We start from the raw sequence: 16086 nt of genomic DNA, 5'->3' as shown, positions 1-16086 counted from the left end.
AAAGCAAAATAAGATTAGATTTCAAACTCCGTACCCTGCTAAACTTCGAGTGTTTTATGACAACAGGACGTGGTTGTACCAGACGGTGGAAGAGGCGACTACAGACATGAAGGCCAGAGGGTTGCCCGTCAGCATGAACAAAATGAGGGAAAGCCTGGCTGAGGAATTATCCCGCTCCACTTGGGAGAAGGCAGGAATCGAGAATCGAGAAGGCAGGAGATGGGAGGAGGCCGAGAGAAATATATCAGGAAGAGACCAGGAGTTTCCCAAAGACAGTCCTCACCCCCTTCAGAAGAGCCATAAGGGTTGGCTAACTTTAAAAATGTTGAGAAGCTAAACGGAAGCAAAAGTACACAGTGATATACCTATCTCAAGAAATACTTATTATAATGTGGATTTTATATTACTTAGTTGTTATTCTTTATTTGCTCACTTACTCCTTTTTCCCCACCAAAATGAGAATATATATATGTGTGCATATATGTGTATGTGTGTAATGTGTGTGTGTGTGTGTGTGTGTGTGTGTGTGTGTGTGTGTGTGTGTGTGTGTGTGTGTGTGTGTGTGTGTGTGTGTGTGTGCGCGCAGATATATAGGAGGAGTACACAGGGAAATCTTTTCTGTGTAATGGATTTGTTCACTGACTTTTACGAATACTGCAATGGGAGCCCTCAACTCACAAGTAGGAGGGGTTCTCCCCCACAGCTAGCCATTTCTTCTCGCTCAATGCAGGGTCATCTACTAGAGACCTCAGCCTTGGAATCACACGTTCGTTGCTATTTTTGTTATTATTTGCATTTTTTGGTTCTTATTTGTTCAGGGAGTAGATTGATTAAGTTTTATTCTAATTTCAATGATACATTGACAGATAAATACAGATGGCTAAGGACAAAGTAAAATTCATTTCTTTTAATGTCAATGGGCTATTAAATCCAATCAAGCGTAAGAGAATTTTATCCAAAATGAAAAAAAGAACAAGCCCATGTAGTATATTTACAGGAAACTCATTTAAGTGATAATGAGCATAAAAAAAACTAAAGAGAATGGGCTTCACTAATCTGTTTTTCAAGATTCAAGATTCGAAAACTTTATTGTCATTCTAACCGTACATCAGCTCTGCAGGGCAGAATGAGACAGCGTTTCCCAGGAGCAGTGCAATCATAACATAACAAACGCAACACTAAATAATAAACATAACAATAAATAGTAAAACACAACAGCCACATGTCAGTTAAAAACAAGTTATAAGTGTCCAGTGCAAGTTAAAAGTGTCCAAAGCAGAGTCAGGTAGAGCAGCTATTTAGCATTCTGACTGCCTGTGGGAGGAAGCTGTTTAGTAGCCTTGTGGTTTTTGTTTTGATGCTCCTGTAGCTTCTGCCTGATGGCAGAAGAACAAACAGTTTATGGAGAGGGTGTGAGGGGTCTTTAATGATGTACTGTGTCTTCTGAAGGCATTGACTCTGAGAAAGGTCTTGAACAGAAGGTAGGGAGACCCCAATAACCTTCTCTGCTCCCCTAACCACCCTCTGCAAGGCTTTTTTTGTTGGCAGCACTGCAGCTGGAGACCCAGGTTGTGATGCAAAAGGTCAGCACACTCTCAACCACGCCTCTGTAGAATGTAGTTAAGATGTTAGTGGGGAGTGATACTTGTTTAAGCTTCCTCAGAAAGTGCAATTTCTGCTGGGCTCGTTTCACAATCCCAGTGGTGTTCCTGTACCAGGTGAGATTGTCCGAGATCTGCACCCCTAGGAACTTGATGTTTTCCACTCTCTCCTCATATAAATCAGGACATAGGAGAGGAGTTGCTATTCTTATTCCAAGTAAGCTAAATTTTGAAAAAGTATTAGAAATGGGAGATAAAGAGGGCAGATATATTCTGGTAAGGGGGAATATAGACGGCAATTCAGTTATTCTATTGAATGCATACACACCCCCCGGGAAGTGATACTGGTTTCTTTCAGAAAATTATTGATATTATGGTAACAGAAACAGAAGGTCTCCTGATATGTGGGGGAGACTTAAATTTACAATTACAACCAAACTTAGACTCTTCCAATAGAAAAACCTATGAAACAAAATCTTTACATAAGAAAGTTAATACACTTTTTGAAGATGTTGGTTTAATTGATATATGGAGGGATCTTTTCCCTGATTACACCCATTATTCTGCTCCCCATTCTATATATACAAGAATAGGCTATTTCATAACATTTGGAAAAGACAAAGACAAAATAAACACCTGTGGAATTGGGACAATAGATGTAAGTGACCATACACCTATATATTTATCTGTTGATTTTGACCTACAACCAAAGAATACTATTTGGAAACTAAGTTCAAGACTACTCAATGATCCATACTTTCAGGAACAAATTAAAAAAGAAATTGGTCTCTACTTAGAATTTAATGATAATGGAGAGATTTCACCTCCCATTTTATGGGGTACTCTGAAGGTGGTCTTAAGAGGGAAAATTATAGCGATATCTTCATATAAGAAAAAAATAAGGAATAAAACTTGAGAGGAATTACAAAAAGAAACTAGAGAAAAAAACACAAATTGAATTTGGCACAGGATACATTAGGGGAAATTAAAAGAATTAGGAATGAAATAAATAATTTGGCTACACAAGAAATCAGGAAAAACTTAACGCTTCTGAAACAGAGACATTATGAAAGTGGATCAAAATCTATGAAAATACTGGCATGGAAAATGAAAAAAAAGATAGCAGAAAATACAATTCATAAAATTAGGGACCCAAAAACGAAAATGATAAAAAATAAGCTGAGTGAAATTCAAGAAGCTTTTGAAGAGTTTTACAAAACTCTATATTCCGAAGTTCCAGGGGGAAGCATAACCCAAATTGACACCTTCCTGAATTCTCTAGAGTTACCCACTTTAAGCGAAGAACAAAATAGAACGATGACTGCTGACATAACTGAAGTTGAATTAAAAGCTGCAATTAGTCGGCTTAAATTAAGCAAGTCACCAGGATCAGATGGGTATATAGCAGAGCTGTACAAAGAATTTAAAAATGAGTTAATTCCTGTTTCACTCCCCACACTGAAATGGGCTCTAAAAAAGGCACAAATGCCACCCAGTTGGAAGGAAGCGATAATCTCAGCTATACCGAAAGAAGGCAAGGATCAAATGGAATGCAGGTCATTTAGACCAATATCCGTTCTTAATGTCGATTATAGTTTATTTACCTCTATCATGGCCAAATGATTAGAGGAGTTTCTACCCTTATTGATACGTAATGATCAGACAGGTTTTATACAACAACACCAGACTCAAGACAATATACAAAGGACACTTCACATTACGGATCATATACAAAAAAAATAAAATCGAAGCAATGGTGATAAACGTGGATGCTGAAAAAGCATTTGATTCGGTTAATTGGAATTTTCTTTACAGAGTTTTACATAGATTTGGTTTCCAAGACACGATTATTAAAACCATACAGACACTCCTACTGCTAGGATTAAAATCAATGGATATTTATCAAATAGTCTTACCCTAGAAAGGGGCACGAGACAGGGTTGTGCATGGTCTCCACTACTCTTCGCGTTATATCCGGAACCATTAGCTCAATGCATCAGACAAAATTATGATACCAGGGGAATTACTATTAAAGGGACAGAGCATAAATTGGCTTGTTACGCGGATGACATTTTGATCTATCTAGGGCAAACAACATACTCTTTATCTAAATTGATGCAATCCTTTGAACAATATGGTCAATTATCAGGATACAAGATCAACATAGATAAAACCCAATTACTTTCATATTAGTATAGCCCACCAAGAGAAATTAAAAGTCGATACCCCTGGGCAAGGCACACAGAGTCTTTCAAAATTATCCGAATGTAATTATCAGCCTTTACATTAAAAAATTAAGAAAGATGTGGCAAGATGGAAGCTGATTCCTTTTTTCAGTCTCAGTTTAAGGATTGAGTCTATTAAAATGAATATACTGCCCAGACTGTTATATCACTTCCAGACCCTACCAATTGAGATTAATCAAAATCATTTCAATGAATGGGACAAGATGTTATCAACAACACACACAAAATGCTGGTAGAACACAGCAAGCTAGGCAGCATCTACAGGGAGAAGCGATGTCGACGTTTCGGGCCGAGACCCTTCGTCAGGACTAACCGAAAGGAAAGATAGTAAGAGATTTGAAAGTAGTGGGGGGAGGGGGAAATGCGAAATGATAGGAGAAGACCGGAGGGGGTGGGATGTAGCTCAGAGCTGGAAAGGTGTTCGGCGAAAGTGATACAGAGCTGGAGAAGGGAAAGGATCATGGGACAGGAGGCCTCAGGAGAAAGAAAGGGGGGGAGCACCAGAGGGAGATGGAGAACAGGCAAACAACTAAATATGACAGGGATGGGGTAAGAAGGGGAGAAGGGGCATTAACAGAAGTTAGAGAAGTCAATGTTCATGCCATCAGGTTGGAGGCTACCCAGCCGGTATATAAGGTGTTGTTCCTCCAACCTGAGTTTGGATTCATTTTGACAATAGAGGAGGAGGGATAGACATATCAGAATGGGAATGGGACATGGAATTAAAACGTGTGGCCACTGGGAGATCCTGCTTTTTCTGGCGGACCGAGTGTAGGTGTTCCACGAAACAGTCTCCCAGTCTGCGTCGTTATCAAGGTATATTTGTGTGGTAAACTATGTGTATACCTGTCTGGACATGCCCCTCTGCTGACTGCTCCTGTGGCTCCTCCCATAGACCCCTCAATTTGGCAGGGTAAAAGGCCTACAGTTCGTCTCAAAACTTTGCATTTAGCAAAGGAAAAGGGGGAATGGGGCCTACCTTCTCTTAGAGATTATTATTTTACAGCATAGTTGAGAGCTGTGATATGTTGGTGTAACCCATCATATGACACTCAATGGAAAAACATTGAGGAGCGGGTACTTCCCATCCCCATACAAGAAATTTTGTCTGATAACAACCTGCAAAGGTACATAAATACTATTGATAACCCATGGGTGAAATTGACTCTTAAAATATGGAAAACTACTATAAAAGAATATAATCCAGAAGGAGATATTGCAATTCTTAAATGGTGTGCATATGACTCGGATTTTACACCAAATAAATTGGATGCTAGATTTAAGGACTGGACAGCTAAAGGAATAACAGTTCTTTGCAACATAATGAAAGAAGGAACACTGTTCAGTTTTGAAATGCTTAAAAAGAAACACTTATTAGAAAAACAAGATTTTTATCGGTATTTACAGATGTGACAATATGTTAATAAGACGCTTAAAAATGTAACCAAGGTAAATACATGCTGGATAGAGCTCTTTGATGGACTTCAATAAAACAATAAATTACAAAAAAAATAGATAAGAGGCACAGATTGAGTGGACAGCCAAAGACACTCTTCCCAGGGCAGAAATGGACAACACATGGGGACAGAATATTAAGGTGATTGGAGGAACGTATCAGGGGGAAAGGTAAATTTCTCTTTCCACACAGAGTGGTCGGTGCATGGAACATCCTGCCAGGGGTGGCAGTGGAGGCAAATACATTAGGGACATTTAAGAAACTCTTAGATAAGCACATGGGTGATAGAACAGTGCAGGACTTGTCGGAGGGAAGGGTTAGATTGATCCTGGAGTACGTTAATGGGTTGGCAGATGTGGGCCAAAGGGGCTGTACTTTGCTGTACTGTTCTATGTTCTATGATTTGCATGAAACTGTAAATGGGTTGTTTTTTTGTATTTTTTCTGAAATACCCGCTTCGCTGCCGCTGCTACTGTGTGGTCCAGAATCTCCAGAGGAGAAGGCCTCTGAGACCTTGTCTTTGCTTGTTTCGGCAGCCGGGACGAGGTCGAAGGCGCTCAGCAGAGAATGGCATTCGGGAGGCTGTATTGGGGGGGCTGGTCGGAGGCTCGAAGTTTTCGGACGGACTCAGAATCTGCTGTGGTCGGGTGCTTCCGAGGCATTAATCGTTAGTGCCTGGAAGTTTGTGGTAGGGAGAGTTTCTCCCTTTGCTGACTGATATTATCGGACTATTGGAGTCGATTGGGACTTGAGACTTTTTTAAAACCACAGCCATGGTCTGCGTCTATCGACTTACGGTATTGCTTTGCACTGCTGTAACTATATGCTATAATTATGTGGTTTTGTCAGCGTGGGTCTTGGTTTGTCCTTTTTTTTATTTTGTGATATCACTCACGAGGAACACTGTATCATTTATTCATGCATGCATTTCTAAATGACAATAAACGAGGACTGAGTGTCCTCATAATCTGATCTAATCTCATTTTTTTTCACATGACGTAAAAATTGGTGGAGTTGCACACAATAAAGATGTCCATGAGAGGATACACTGGGATATGGATAATCTTGGGAATGAAAGTGATACCGTATGAGGAGTGTTTAATGGCTCTGGTCCCTCACTCGCTGGAGTTTTGAAGAATGAGAGGGGATCTAATTGAAAGCAATCGAATATTGAAAGACCTATATCAAGTGGACATGGAGAGGATGTTTCTTATAGTCGAGGAGTCTAGGACCAGAGGCCACAGCCTCAGAACAGATAGATGTCTCTTTAGGACAGATACGAGGAGGATTTTGTTTATCCAGAGGGTGGTGAATCTGGGGAATTCATTCGCCTGTGGAGGACAAGTCATTTGGTTTATTTAAAGTGGAGGTTGTTAGGTTCTTGATTAGTAAGGTTATGGGGAAAAGGCAGGAGAACGGGGATGGGAGGGATAATAAATAAATCAGCCATGATGCAATGGGAGAGCAGAACTGATGGGTCGAATGGCCTAATTCTGCTCCTATGCCTTCTGGTAACCTCAGACTCCCCTCACTATCACCATTACCACCACTGTAGCCTGTGCAGGTTGGTCTCCTTTATCAGCAAGTTATCCGGCAACATGTGCATGAATGTTGTGTCTTTATTGTATTAATTTTAATCACTGATCAATGTAGAAGTAAAACAGTGGTACATCCTCCAGTAACACAATATCACTGGATGCATAAGAAATACAGAAATAATTGGAGCCACATTACAGGAACACTAATGTGTCTTTCATCACTTGGATTAAAGCCATTATTACATTGAACTGAGAAATAATGCAAATCGGTAACTAACAGAAGAGTAACTTGTTTGTTGATAAGCTACAGAGATGACAGAAGAACAACCAGATACACGCTCATGCAGATATTTCACTGACATTTAGATTTCCCACCATCTTCCCACAACCACCACCTGGTGCCCCACTCCACACCCCACGAACACCTCACACACGTCACCACCGTCCATCAGCCTGTGACACGTTGGAAGATCACAATCTGACACTTTCCTTCTCACTTTCCTCCCCCACTGTCGTGTTCACTCTTGGACAGGACGTGCTTGCAGGGGAGCTGTTCCATCAGCATCTCACGCACCTGTGGACAGGGGTGTCAATGGTGAAGAAAGACAGTTAGACCGCACTGTGGGGGGGGGGGTCAGGACAACAGAGAGACCCTCTCCTCATCACCTACAGAATCCATCACTTACCACCAGGAGATTTCCTTCTCCTCCACACCAAGAACTGCACCAGGAAAACTCCATTCCTTCCTAATCAGACAATTCCCATTCGTCTAAAATAACCATCCGCCCCTCACCCCCACCCACAGGAATCATTTTCCCCCGCACCAGGGGAACCCTCTTCCTCACAAACATGCAGATCGGTTTGTCTGGACAGTGTGGGAAATCGCCCCCACCCGCTCCCCCAGCACGTCGAGTGGAATCCCGTTCACTCCCTCCCCAGCAGCCAGACCAGGTGAGGGGAGCAGCTTCAGAAAAAGCTGTTTCTGGGTGACCCATTTGCCTCAACAAAAGGCATAAAGGTTCAACGTTCAAAGTAAATTTATTCTCAAAGAAGGTATCTGTCACCATACACAAACCTGAGATTCATTTTCTTGATGCAATTCGGAGTAAAACGGCAAAATACAACAGAATTAATGGAAAACTACACACAGACTGACAATGAATTGCAAATGACAATCTGTGCCAATAAAAAATGTAAATAAATAATACTGAGACACCAGTTGTGAAGAGTGCTTGAGAGCGAGTCCATACGTTGTGGAATCAGTTCAGTGCTGGGGTGAGTGAAGTTATCCACACCGGTTCAGGACTCTGATGGCTGGAGGGTAATAACTGCCCCTGAACCTGGTGGTGTGTGACCTACACTCTGGTACCTCCTTTCCGAGGGCAGCAGTGAGGAGAGGTGAGGGTCAAGCGGAGCAGCCACAGTGAAGTGGCACGAGGAGGCTGATGGAGTGAGAGCAGATCTCTCGATCAGCATCAGTGAGGAGAGGTGGGGGTCAAGCGGAGCAGCCACAGTGTAGTGGCACGAGGAGGCTGATGGAGTGAGAGCAGATCTCTCGATCAGCATCAGTGAGGACAGGTGAGGGTCAAGCGGAGCAGCCACAGTGTAGTGGCACGAGGAGGCTGATGGAGTGAGAGCAGATCTCTCGATCAGCATCAGTGAGGAGGGACAGGTGAGGGTCAAGCAGAGCAGCCACAGTGAAGTGGCACGAGGAGGCTGATGGAGTGAGAGCAGATCTCTCGATCAGCATCAGTGAGGAGGGACAGGTGAGGGTCAAGCGGAGCAGCCACAGTGAAGTGGAACGAGGAGGCTGATGGAATGAGAGCAGATCTCTCGATCAGCATCAGTGAGGAGAGGTGGGGGTCAAGCGGAGCAGCCACAGTGTAGTGGCACGAGGAGGCTGATGGAGTGAGAGCAGATCTCTCGATCAGCATCAGTGAGGAGGGACAGGTGAGGGTCAAGCAGAGCAGTCACAGTGTAGAGGCACGAGGAGGCTGATGGAGTGAGAGCAGATCTCTCGATCAGCATCAGTGAGGAGAGGTGAGGGTCAAGCGGAGCAGCCACAGTGAAGTGGCACGAGGAGGCTGATGGAGTGAGAGCAGATCTCTCGATCAGCATCAGTGAGGAGAGGTGAGGGTCAAGCGGAGCAGCCACAGTGTAGTGGCACGAGGAGGTTGATGGAGTGAGAGCAGATCTCTCGATCAGCATCAGTGAGGAGAGGTGGGGGTCAAGCGGAGCAGCCACAGTGAAGTGGCACGAGGAGGCTGATGGAGTGAGAGCAGATCTCTCGATCAGCATCAGTGAGGAGAGGTGAGGGTCAAGCGGAGCAGCCACAGTGAAGTGGCACGAGGAGGCTGATGGAGTGAGAGCAGATCTCTCGATCAGCATCAGTGAGGAGAGGTGAGGGTCAAGCGGAGCAGCCACAGTGTAGTGGCACGAGGAGGTTGATGGAGTGAGAGCAGATCTCTCGATCAGCATCAGTGAGGAGAGGTGGGGGTCAAGCGGAGCAGCCACAGTGTAGTGGCACGAGGAGGCTGATGGAGTGAGAGCAGATCTCTCGATCAGCATCAGTGAGGAGAGGTGAGGGCCAAGCGGAGCAGCCACAGTGAAGTGGCACGAGGAGGCTGATGGAGTGAGAGCAGATCTCTCGATCAGCATCAGTGAGGAGGGACAGGTGAGGGTCAAGCGGAGCAGCCACAGTGTAGTGTCACGAGGAGCCTGATGGAGTGAGAGCAGATCTCTCGATCAGCATCAGTGAGGAGGGACAGGTGAGGGTCAAGCGGAGCAGCCACAGTGTAGTGGCACAAGGAGGCTGATGGAGTGAGAGCAGATCTCTCGATCAGCATCAGTGAGGAGAGGTGAGGGTCAAGCGGAGCAGCCACAGTGTAGTGGCACGAGGAGGCTGATGGAGTGAGAGCAGATCTCTCGATCAGCATCAGTGAGGAGAGGTGAGGGCCAAGCGGAGCAGCCACAGTGTAGTGGCACGAGGAGGCTGATGGAGTGAGAGCAGATCTCTCGATCAGCATCAGTGAGGAGAGGTGAGGGTCAAGCGGAGCAGTCACAGTGTAGAGGCACGAGGAGGCTGATGGAGTGAGAGCAGATCTCTCGATCAGCATCAGTGAGGAGGGACAGGTGAGGGTCAAGCGGAGCAGCCACAGTGTAGTGGCACGAGGAGGCTGATGGAGTGAGAGCAGATCTCTCGATCAGCATCAGTGAGGAGAGGTGAGGGTCAAGCGGAGCAGTCACAGTGTAGAGGCACGAGGAGGCTGATGGAGTGAGAGCAGATCTCTCGATCAGCATCAGTGAGGAGAGGTGGGGGTCAAGCGGAGAGGCCACAGTGTAGTGGCACGAGGAGGCTGATGGAGTGAGAGCAGATCTCTCGATCAGCATCAGTGAGGAGAGGTGAGGGTCAAGCGGAGCAGCCACAGTGTAGTGGCACGAGGAGGCTGATGGAGTGAGAGCAGATCTCTCGATCAGCATCAGTGAGGAGAGGTGAGGGTCAAGCGGAGCAGCCACACTGTAGTTGCACGAGGAGGCTGATGGAGTGAGAGCAGATCTCTCGATCAGCATCAGTGAGGAGAGGTGAGGGTCAAGCGGAGCAGCCACAGTGAAGTGGCACGAGGAGGCTGATGGAGTGAGAGCAGATCTCTCGATCAGCATCAGTGAGGAGAGGTGAGGGTCAAGCGGAGCAGCCACAGTGTAGTGGCACGAGGAGGCTGATGGAGTGAGAGCAGATCTCTCGATCAGCATCAGTGAGGAGAGGTGAGGGTCAAGCGGAGCAGCCACAGTGTAGTGGCACGAGGAGGCTGATGGAGTGAGAGCAGATCTCTCGATCAGCATCAGTGAGGAGAGGTGAGGGTCAAGCGGAGCAGCCACAGTGTCGTGGCACGAGGAGGCTGATGGAGTGAGAGCAGATCTCTCGATCAGCATCAGTGAGGAGAGGTGGGGGTCAAGCGGAGCAGCCACAGTGTAGTGGCACGAGGAGGCTGATGGAGTGAGAGCAGATCTCTCGATCAGCATCAGTGAGGAGGGACAGGTGAGGGTCAAGCGGAGCAGCCACAGTGTAGTGGCACGAGGAGGCTGATGGAGTGAGAGCAGATCTCTCGATCAGCATCAGTGAGGAGAGGTGTGGGTCAAGCGGAGCAGCCACAGTGAAGTGGCACGAGGAGGCTGATGGAGTGAGAGCAGATCTCTCGATCAGCATCAGTGAGGAGGGACAGGTGAGGGCCAAGCGGAGCAGCCACAATGTAGTGGCACGAGGAGGCTGATGGAATGAGAGCAGATCTCTCGATCAGCATCAGTGAGGAGGGACAGGTGGGAGTCAAGCGGAGCAGCCACAGTGTAGTGGCACGAGGAGGCTGATGGAGTGAGAGCAGATCTCTCGATCAGCATCAGTGAGGAGAGGTGAGGGTCAAGCGGAGCAGCCACACTGTAGTGGCACGAGGAGGCTGATGGAGTGAGAGCAGATCTCTCGATCAGCATCAGTGAGGAGGGACAGGTGAGGGTCAAGCGGAGCAGCCACAGTGTAGTGGCACGAGGAGGCTGATGGAGTGAGAGCAGATCTCTCGATCAGCATCAGTGAGGAGGGACAGGTGAGGGCCAAGCGGAGCAGCCACAGTGTAGTGGCACGAGGAGGCTGATGGAGTGAGAGCAGATCTCTCGATCAGCATCAGTGAGGAGGGACAGGTGAGGGTCAAGCGGAGCAGCCACAGTGTAGAGGCACGAGGAGGCTGATGGAGTGAGAGCAGATCTCTCGATCAGCATCAGTGAGGAGAGGTGAGGGTCAAGCGGAGCAGCCACAGTGTAGTGGCACGAGGAGGCTGATGGAGTGAGAGCAGATCTCTCAATCAGCATCAGTGAGGAGAGGTGAGGGTCAAGCGGAGCAGCCACAGTGTAGTGGCACGAGGAGGCTGATGGAGTGAGAGCAGATCTCTCGATCAGCATCAGTGAGGAGAGGTGGGGGTCAAGCGGAGCAGCCTCAGTGTAGTGGCACGAGGAGGCTGATGGAGTGAGAGCAGATCTCTCGATCAGCATCAGTGAGGAGGGACAGGTGAGGGTCAAGCGGAGCAGCCACAGTGTAGTGGAACGAGGAGGCTGATGGAGTGAGAGCAGATCTCTCGATCAGCATCAGTGAGGAGAGGTGAGGGTCAAGCGGAGCAGCCACAGTGTAGTGGCACGAGGAGGCTGATGGAGTGAGAGCAGATCTCTCGATCAGCATCAGTGAGGAGAGGTGAGGGTCAAGCGGAGCAGCCACAGTGTAGTGGCACGAGGAGGCTGATGGAGTGAGAGCAGATCTCTCGATCAGCATCAGTGAGGAGAGGTGAGGGTCAAGAGGAACAGCCACAGTGTAGTGGCACGAGGAGGCTGATGGAGTGAGAGCAGATCTCTCGATCAGCATCAGTGAGGAGAGGTGAGGGTCAAGCGGAGCAGCCTCAGTGTAGTGGCACGAGGAGGCTGATGGAGTGAGAGCAGATCTCTCGATCAGCATCAGTGAGGAGAGGTGAGGGTCAAGCGGAGCAGCCACAGTGTAGTGGCACGAGGAGGCTGATGGAGTGAGAGCAGATCTCTCGATCAGCATCAGTGAGGACAGGTGAGGGTCAAGCGGAGCAGCCACAGTGTAGTGGCACGAGGGGGCTGATGGAGTGAGAGCAGATCTCTCGATCAGCATCAGTGAGGACAGGTGAGGGCCAAGCGGAGCAGCCACAGTGTAGTGGCACGAGGAGGCTGATGGAGTGAGAGCAGATCTCTCGATCAGCATCAGTGAGGAGGGACAGGTGAGGGCCAAGCGGAGCAGCCACAGTGTAGTGGCACGAGGAGGCTGATGGAGTGAGAGCAGATCTCTCGATCAGCATCAGTGAGGACAGGTGAGGGTCAAGCGGAGCAGCCACAGTGTAGTGGCACGAGGGGGCTGATGGAGTGAGAGCAGATCTCTCGATCAGCATCAGTGAGGAGAGGTGAGGGTCAAGCGGAGCAGCCACAGTGTAGTGGCACGAGGAGGCTGATGGAGTGAGAGCAGATCTCTCGATCAGCATCAGTGAGGAGAGGTGAGGGTCAAGCGGAGCAGCCTCAGTGTAGTGGCACGAGGAGGCTGATGGAGTGAGAGCAGATCTCTCGATCAGCATCAGTGAGGAGGGACAGGTGAGGGTCAAGCGGAGCAGCCACAGTGTAGTGGAACGAGGAGGCTGATGGAGTGAGAGCAGATCTCTCGATCAGCATCAGTGAGGAGAGGTGAGGGTCAAGCGGAGCAGCCACAGTGTAGTGGCACGAGGAGGCTGATGGAGTGAGAGCAGATCTCTCGATCAGCATCAGTGAGGAGAGGTGAGGGCCAAGCGGAGCAGCCACAGTGTAGTGGCACGAGGAGGCTGATGGAGTGAGAGCAGATCTCTCGATCAGCATCAGTGAGGAGGGACAGGTGAGGGTCAAGCGGAGCAGCCACAGTGTAGTGGCACGAGGAGGCTGATGGAGTGAGAGCAGATCTCTCGATCAGCATCAGTGAGGAGAGACAGGTGAGGGTCAAGCGGAGCAGCCACAGTGTAGTGGCACGAGGAGGCTGATGGAGTGAGAGCAGATCTCTCGATCAGCATCAGTGAGGAGAGGTGAGGGTCAAGCGGAGCAGCCACAGTGTAGTGGCACGAGGAGGCTGATGGAGTGAGAGCAGATCTCTCGATCAGCATCAGTGAGGAGAGGTGAGGGTCAAGCAGAGCAGCCACAGTGTAGTGGCACGAGGAGGCTGATGGAGTGAGAGCAGATCTCTCGATCAGCATCAGTGAGGAGGGACAGGTGAGGGTCAAGCGGAGCAGCCACAGTGTAGTGGAACGAGGAGGCTGATGGAGTGAGAGCAGATCTCTCGATCAGCATCAGTGAGGAGAGGTGAGGGTCAAGCGGAGCAGCCACAGTGTAGTGGCACGAGGAGGCTGATGGAGTGAGAGCAGATCTCTCGATCAGCATCAGTGAGGAGAGGTGAGGGTCAAGCAGAGCAGCCACAGTGTAGTGGCACGAGGAGGCTGATGGAGTGAGAGCAGATCTCTCGATCAGCATCAGTGAGGAGGGACAGGTGAGGGTCAAGCGGAGCAGCCACAGTGTAGTGGAACGAGGAGGCTGATGGAGTGAGAGCAGATCTCTCGATCAGCATCAGTGAGGAGAGGTGAGGGTCAAGCGGAGCAGCCACAGTGTAGTGGAACGAGGAGGCTGATGGAGTGAGAGCAGATCTCTCGATCAGCATCAGTGAGGAGAGGTGAGGGTCAAGCGGAGCAGCCACAGTGTAGTGGCACGAGGAGGCTGATGGAGTGAGAGCAGATCCCTCGATCAGCATCAGTGAGGAGAGGTGAGGGTCAAGCGGAGCAGCCACAGTGTAGTGGCACGAGGAGGCTGATGGAGTGAGAGCAGATCTCTCGATCAGCATCAGTGAGGAGAGGTGGGGGTCAAGCGGAGCAGCCTCAGTGTAGTGGCACGAGGAGGCTGATGGAGTGAGAGCAGATCTCTCGATCAGCATCAGTGAGGAGGGACAGGTGAGGGTCAAGCGGAGCAGCCACAGTGTAGTGGAACGAGGAGGCTGATGGAGTGAGAGCAGATCTCTCGATCAGCATCAGTGAGGAGAGGTGAGGGTCAAGCGGAGCAGCCACAGTGTAGTGGCACGAGGAGGCTGATGGAGTGAGAGCAGATCTCTCGATCAGCATCAGTGAGGAGAGGTGAGGGTCAAGCGGAGCAGCAACAGTGTAGTGGCACGAGGAGGCTGATGGAGTGAGAGCAGATCTCTCGATCAGCATCAGTGAGGAGGGACAGGTGAGGGTCAAGCGGAGCAGCCACAGTGTAGTGGAACGAGGAGGCTGATGGAGTGAGAGCAGATCTCTCGATCAGCATCAGTGAGGAGGGACAGGTGAGGGTCAAGCGGAGCAGCCACAGTGTAGTGGAACGAGGAGGCTGATGGAGTGAGAGCAGATCTCTCGATCAGCATCAGTGAGGAGAGGTGAGGGTCAAGCGGAGCAGCCACAGTGTAGTGGCACGAGGAGGCTGATGGAGTGAGAGCAGATCTCTCGATCAGCATCAGTGAGGAGAGGTGAGGGTCAAGCGGAGCAGCCACAGTGTAGTGGCACGAGGAGGCTGATGGAGTGAGAGCAGATCTCTCGATCAGCATCAGTGAGGAGAGGTGAGGGTCAAGCGGAACAGCCACAGTGTAGTGGCACGAGGAGGCTGATGGAGTGAGAGCAGATCTCTCGATCAGCATCAGTGAGGAGAGGTGGGGGTCAAGTGGAGCAGCCACAGTGTAGTGGCACGAGGAGGCTGATGGAGTGAGAGCAGATCTCTCGATCAGCATCAGTGAGGAGGGGTGAGGGCCAAGCGGAGCAGCCACAGTGTAGTGGCACGAGGAGGCTGATGGAGTGAGAGCAGATCTCTCGATCAGCATCAGTGAGGAGAGGAGAGGGTCAAGCGGAGCAGCCACAGTGTAGTGGCACGAGGAGGCTGATGGAGTGAGAGCAGATCTCTCGATCAGCATCAGTGAGGAGGGGTGAGGGCCAAGCGGAGCAGCCACAGTGTAGTGGCACGAGGAGGCTGATGGAGTGAGAGCAGATCTCTCGATCAGCATCAGTGAGGAGAGGTGAGGGTCAAGCGGAGCAGCCACAGTGTAGTGGCACGAGGAGGCTGATGGAGTGAGAGCAGATCTCTCGATCAGCATCAGTGAGGAGGGACAGGTGGGGGTCAAGTGGAGCAGCCACAGTGTAGTGGCACGAGGAGGCTGATGGAGTGAGAGCAGATCTCTCGATCAGCATCAGTGAGGAGGGGTGAGGGCCAAGCGGAGCAGCCACAGTGTAGTGGCACGAGGAGGCTGATGGAGTGAGAGCAGATCTCTCGATCAGCATCAGTGAGGACAGGTGAGGGTCAAGCGGAGCAGCCACAGTGAAGTGGCACGAGGAGGCTGATGGAGTGAGAGCAGATCTCTCGATCAGCATCAGTGAGGAGAGGTGAGGGCCAAGCGGAGCAGCCACAGTGTAGTGGCACGAGGAGGCTGATGGAGTGAGAGCAGATCTCTCGATCAGCATCAGTGAGGAGAGGTGAGGGTCAAGCGGAGCAGCCACAGTGTAGTGGCACGAGGAGGCTGATGGAGTGAGAGCAGATCTCTCGATCAGCATCAGTGAGGAGAGGTGAGGGTCAAGCGGAGCAGCCACAGTGTAGTGGCACGAGGAGGCTGATGGAGTGAGAGCAGATCTCTCGATCAGCATCAGTGAGGAGGGACAGGTGAGGGTCAA

General features: G+C 49.4%; 1 protein-coding gene across 3 annotated transcripts in view; it reads right to left on the bottom strand.

Annotated features, from left to right (window-relative positions):
* Positions 1-1102: 1102 nt before the first annotated feature.
* The window catches only part of LOC132388534 (uncharacterized transmembrane protein DDB_G0289901-like), a 91740-nt gene continuing 76756 nt past the window's right edge, over positions 1103-16086 (bottom strand). For all 3 annotated transcript variants that reach the window (XM_059960900.1, XM_059960901.1, XM_059960902.1), the window contains one exon: positions 1103-7415. In XM_059960900.1, the coding sequence (XP_059816883.1) occupies positions 7335-7415 (81 nt within the window). In that variant the 3' untranslated portion in view covers positions 1103-7334. The remainder of the gene's footprint in view (positions 7416-16086) is intronic.

Source organism: Hypanus sabinus, unplaced genomic scaffold (assembly GCF_030144855.1).
Source record: "Hypanus sabinus isolate sHypSab1 unplaced genomic scaffold, sHypSab1.hap1 scaffold_341, whole genome shotgun sequence".
Classification (NCBI taxonomy): Eukaryota; Metazoa; Chordata; class Chondrichthyes; order Myliobatiformes; family Dasyatidae; genus Hypanus; species Hypanus sabinus.
This window is presented reverse-complemented; position numbering and strand designations above follow the sequence as displayed.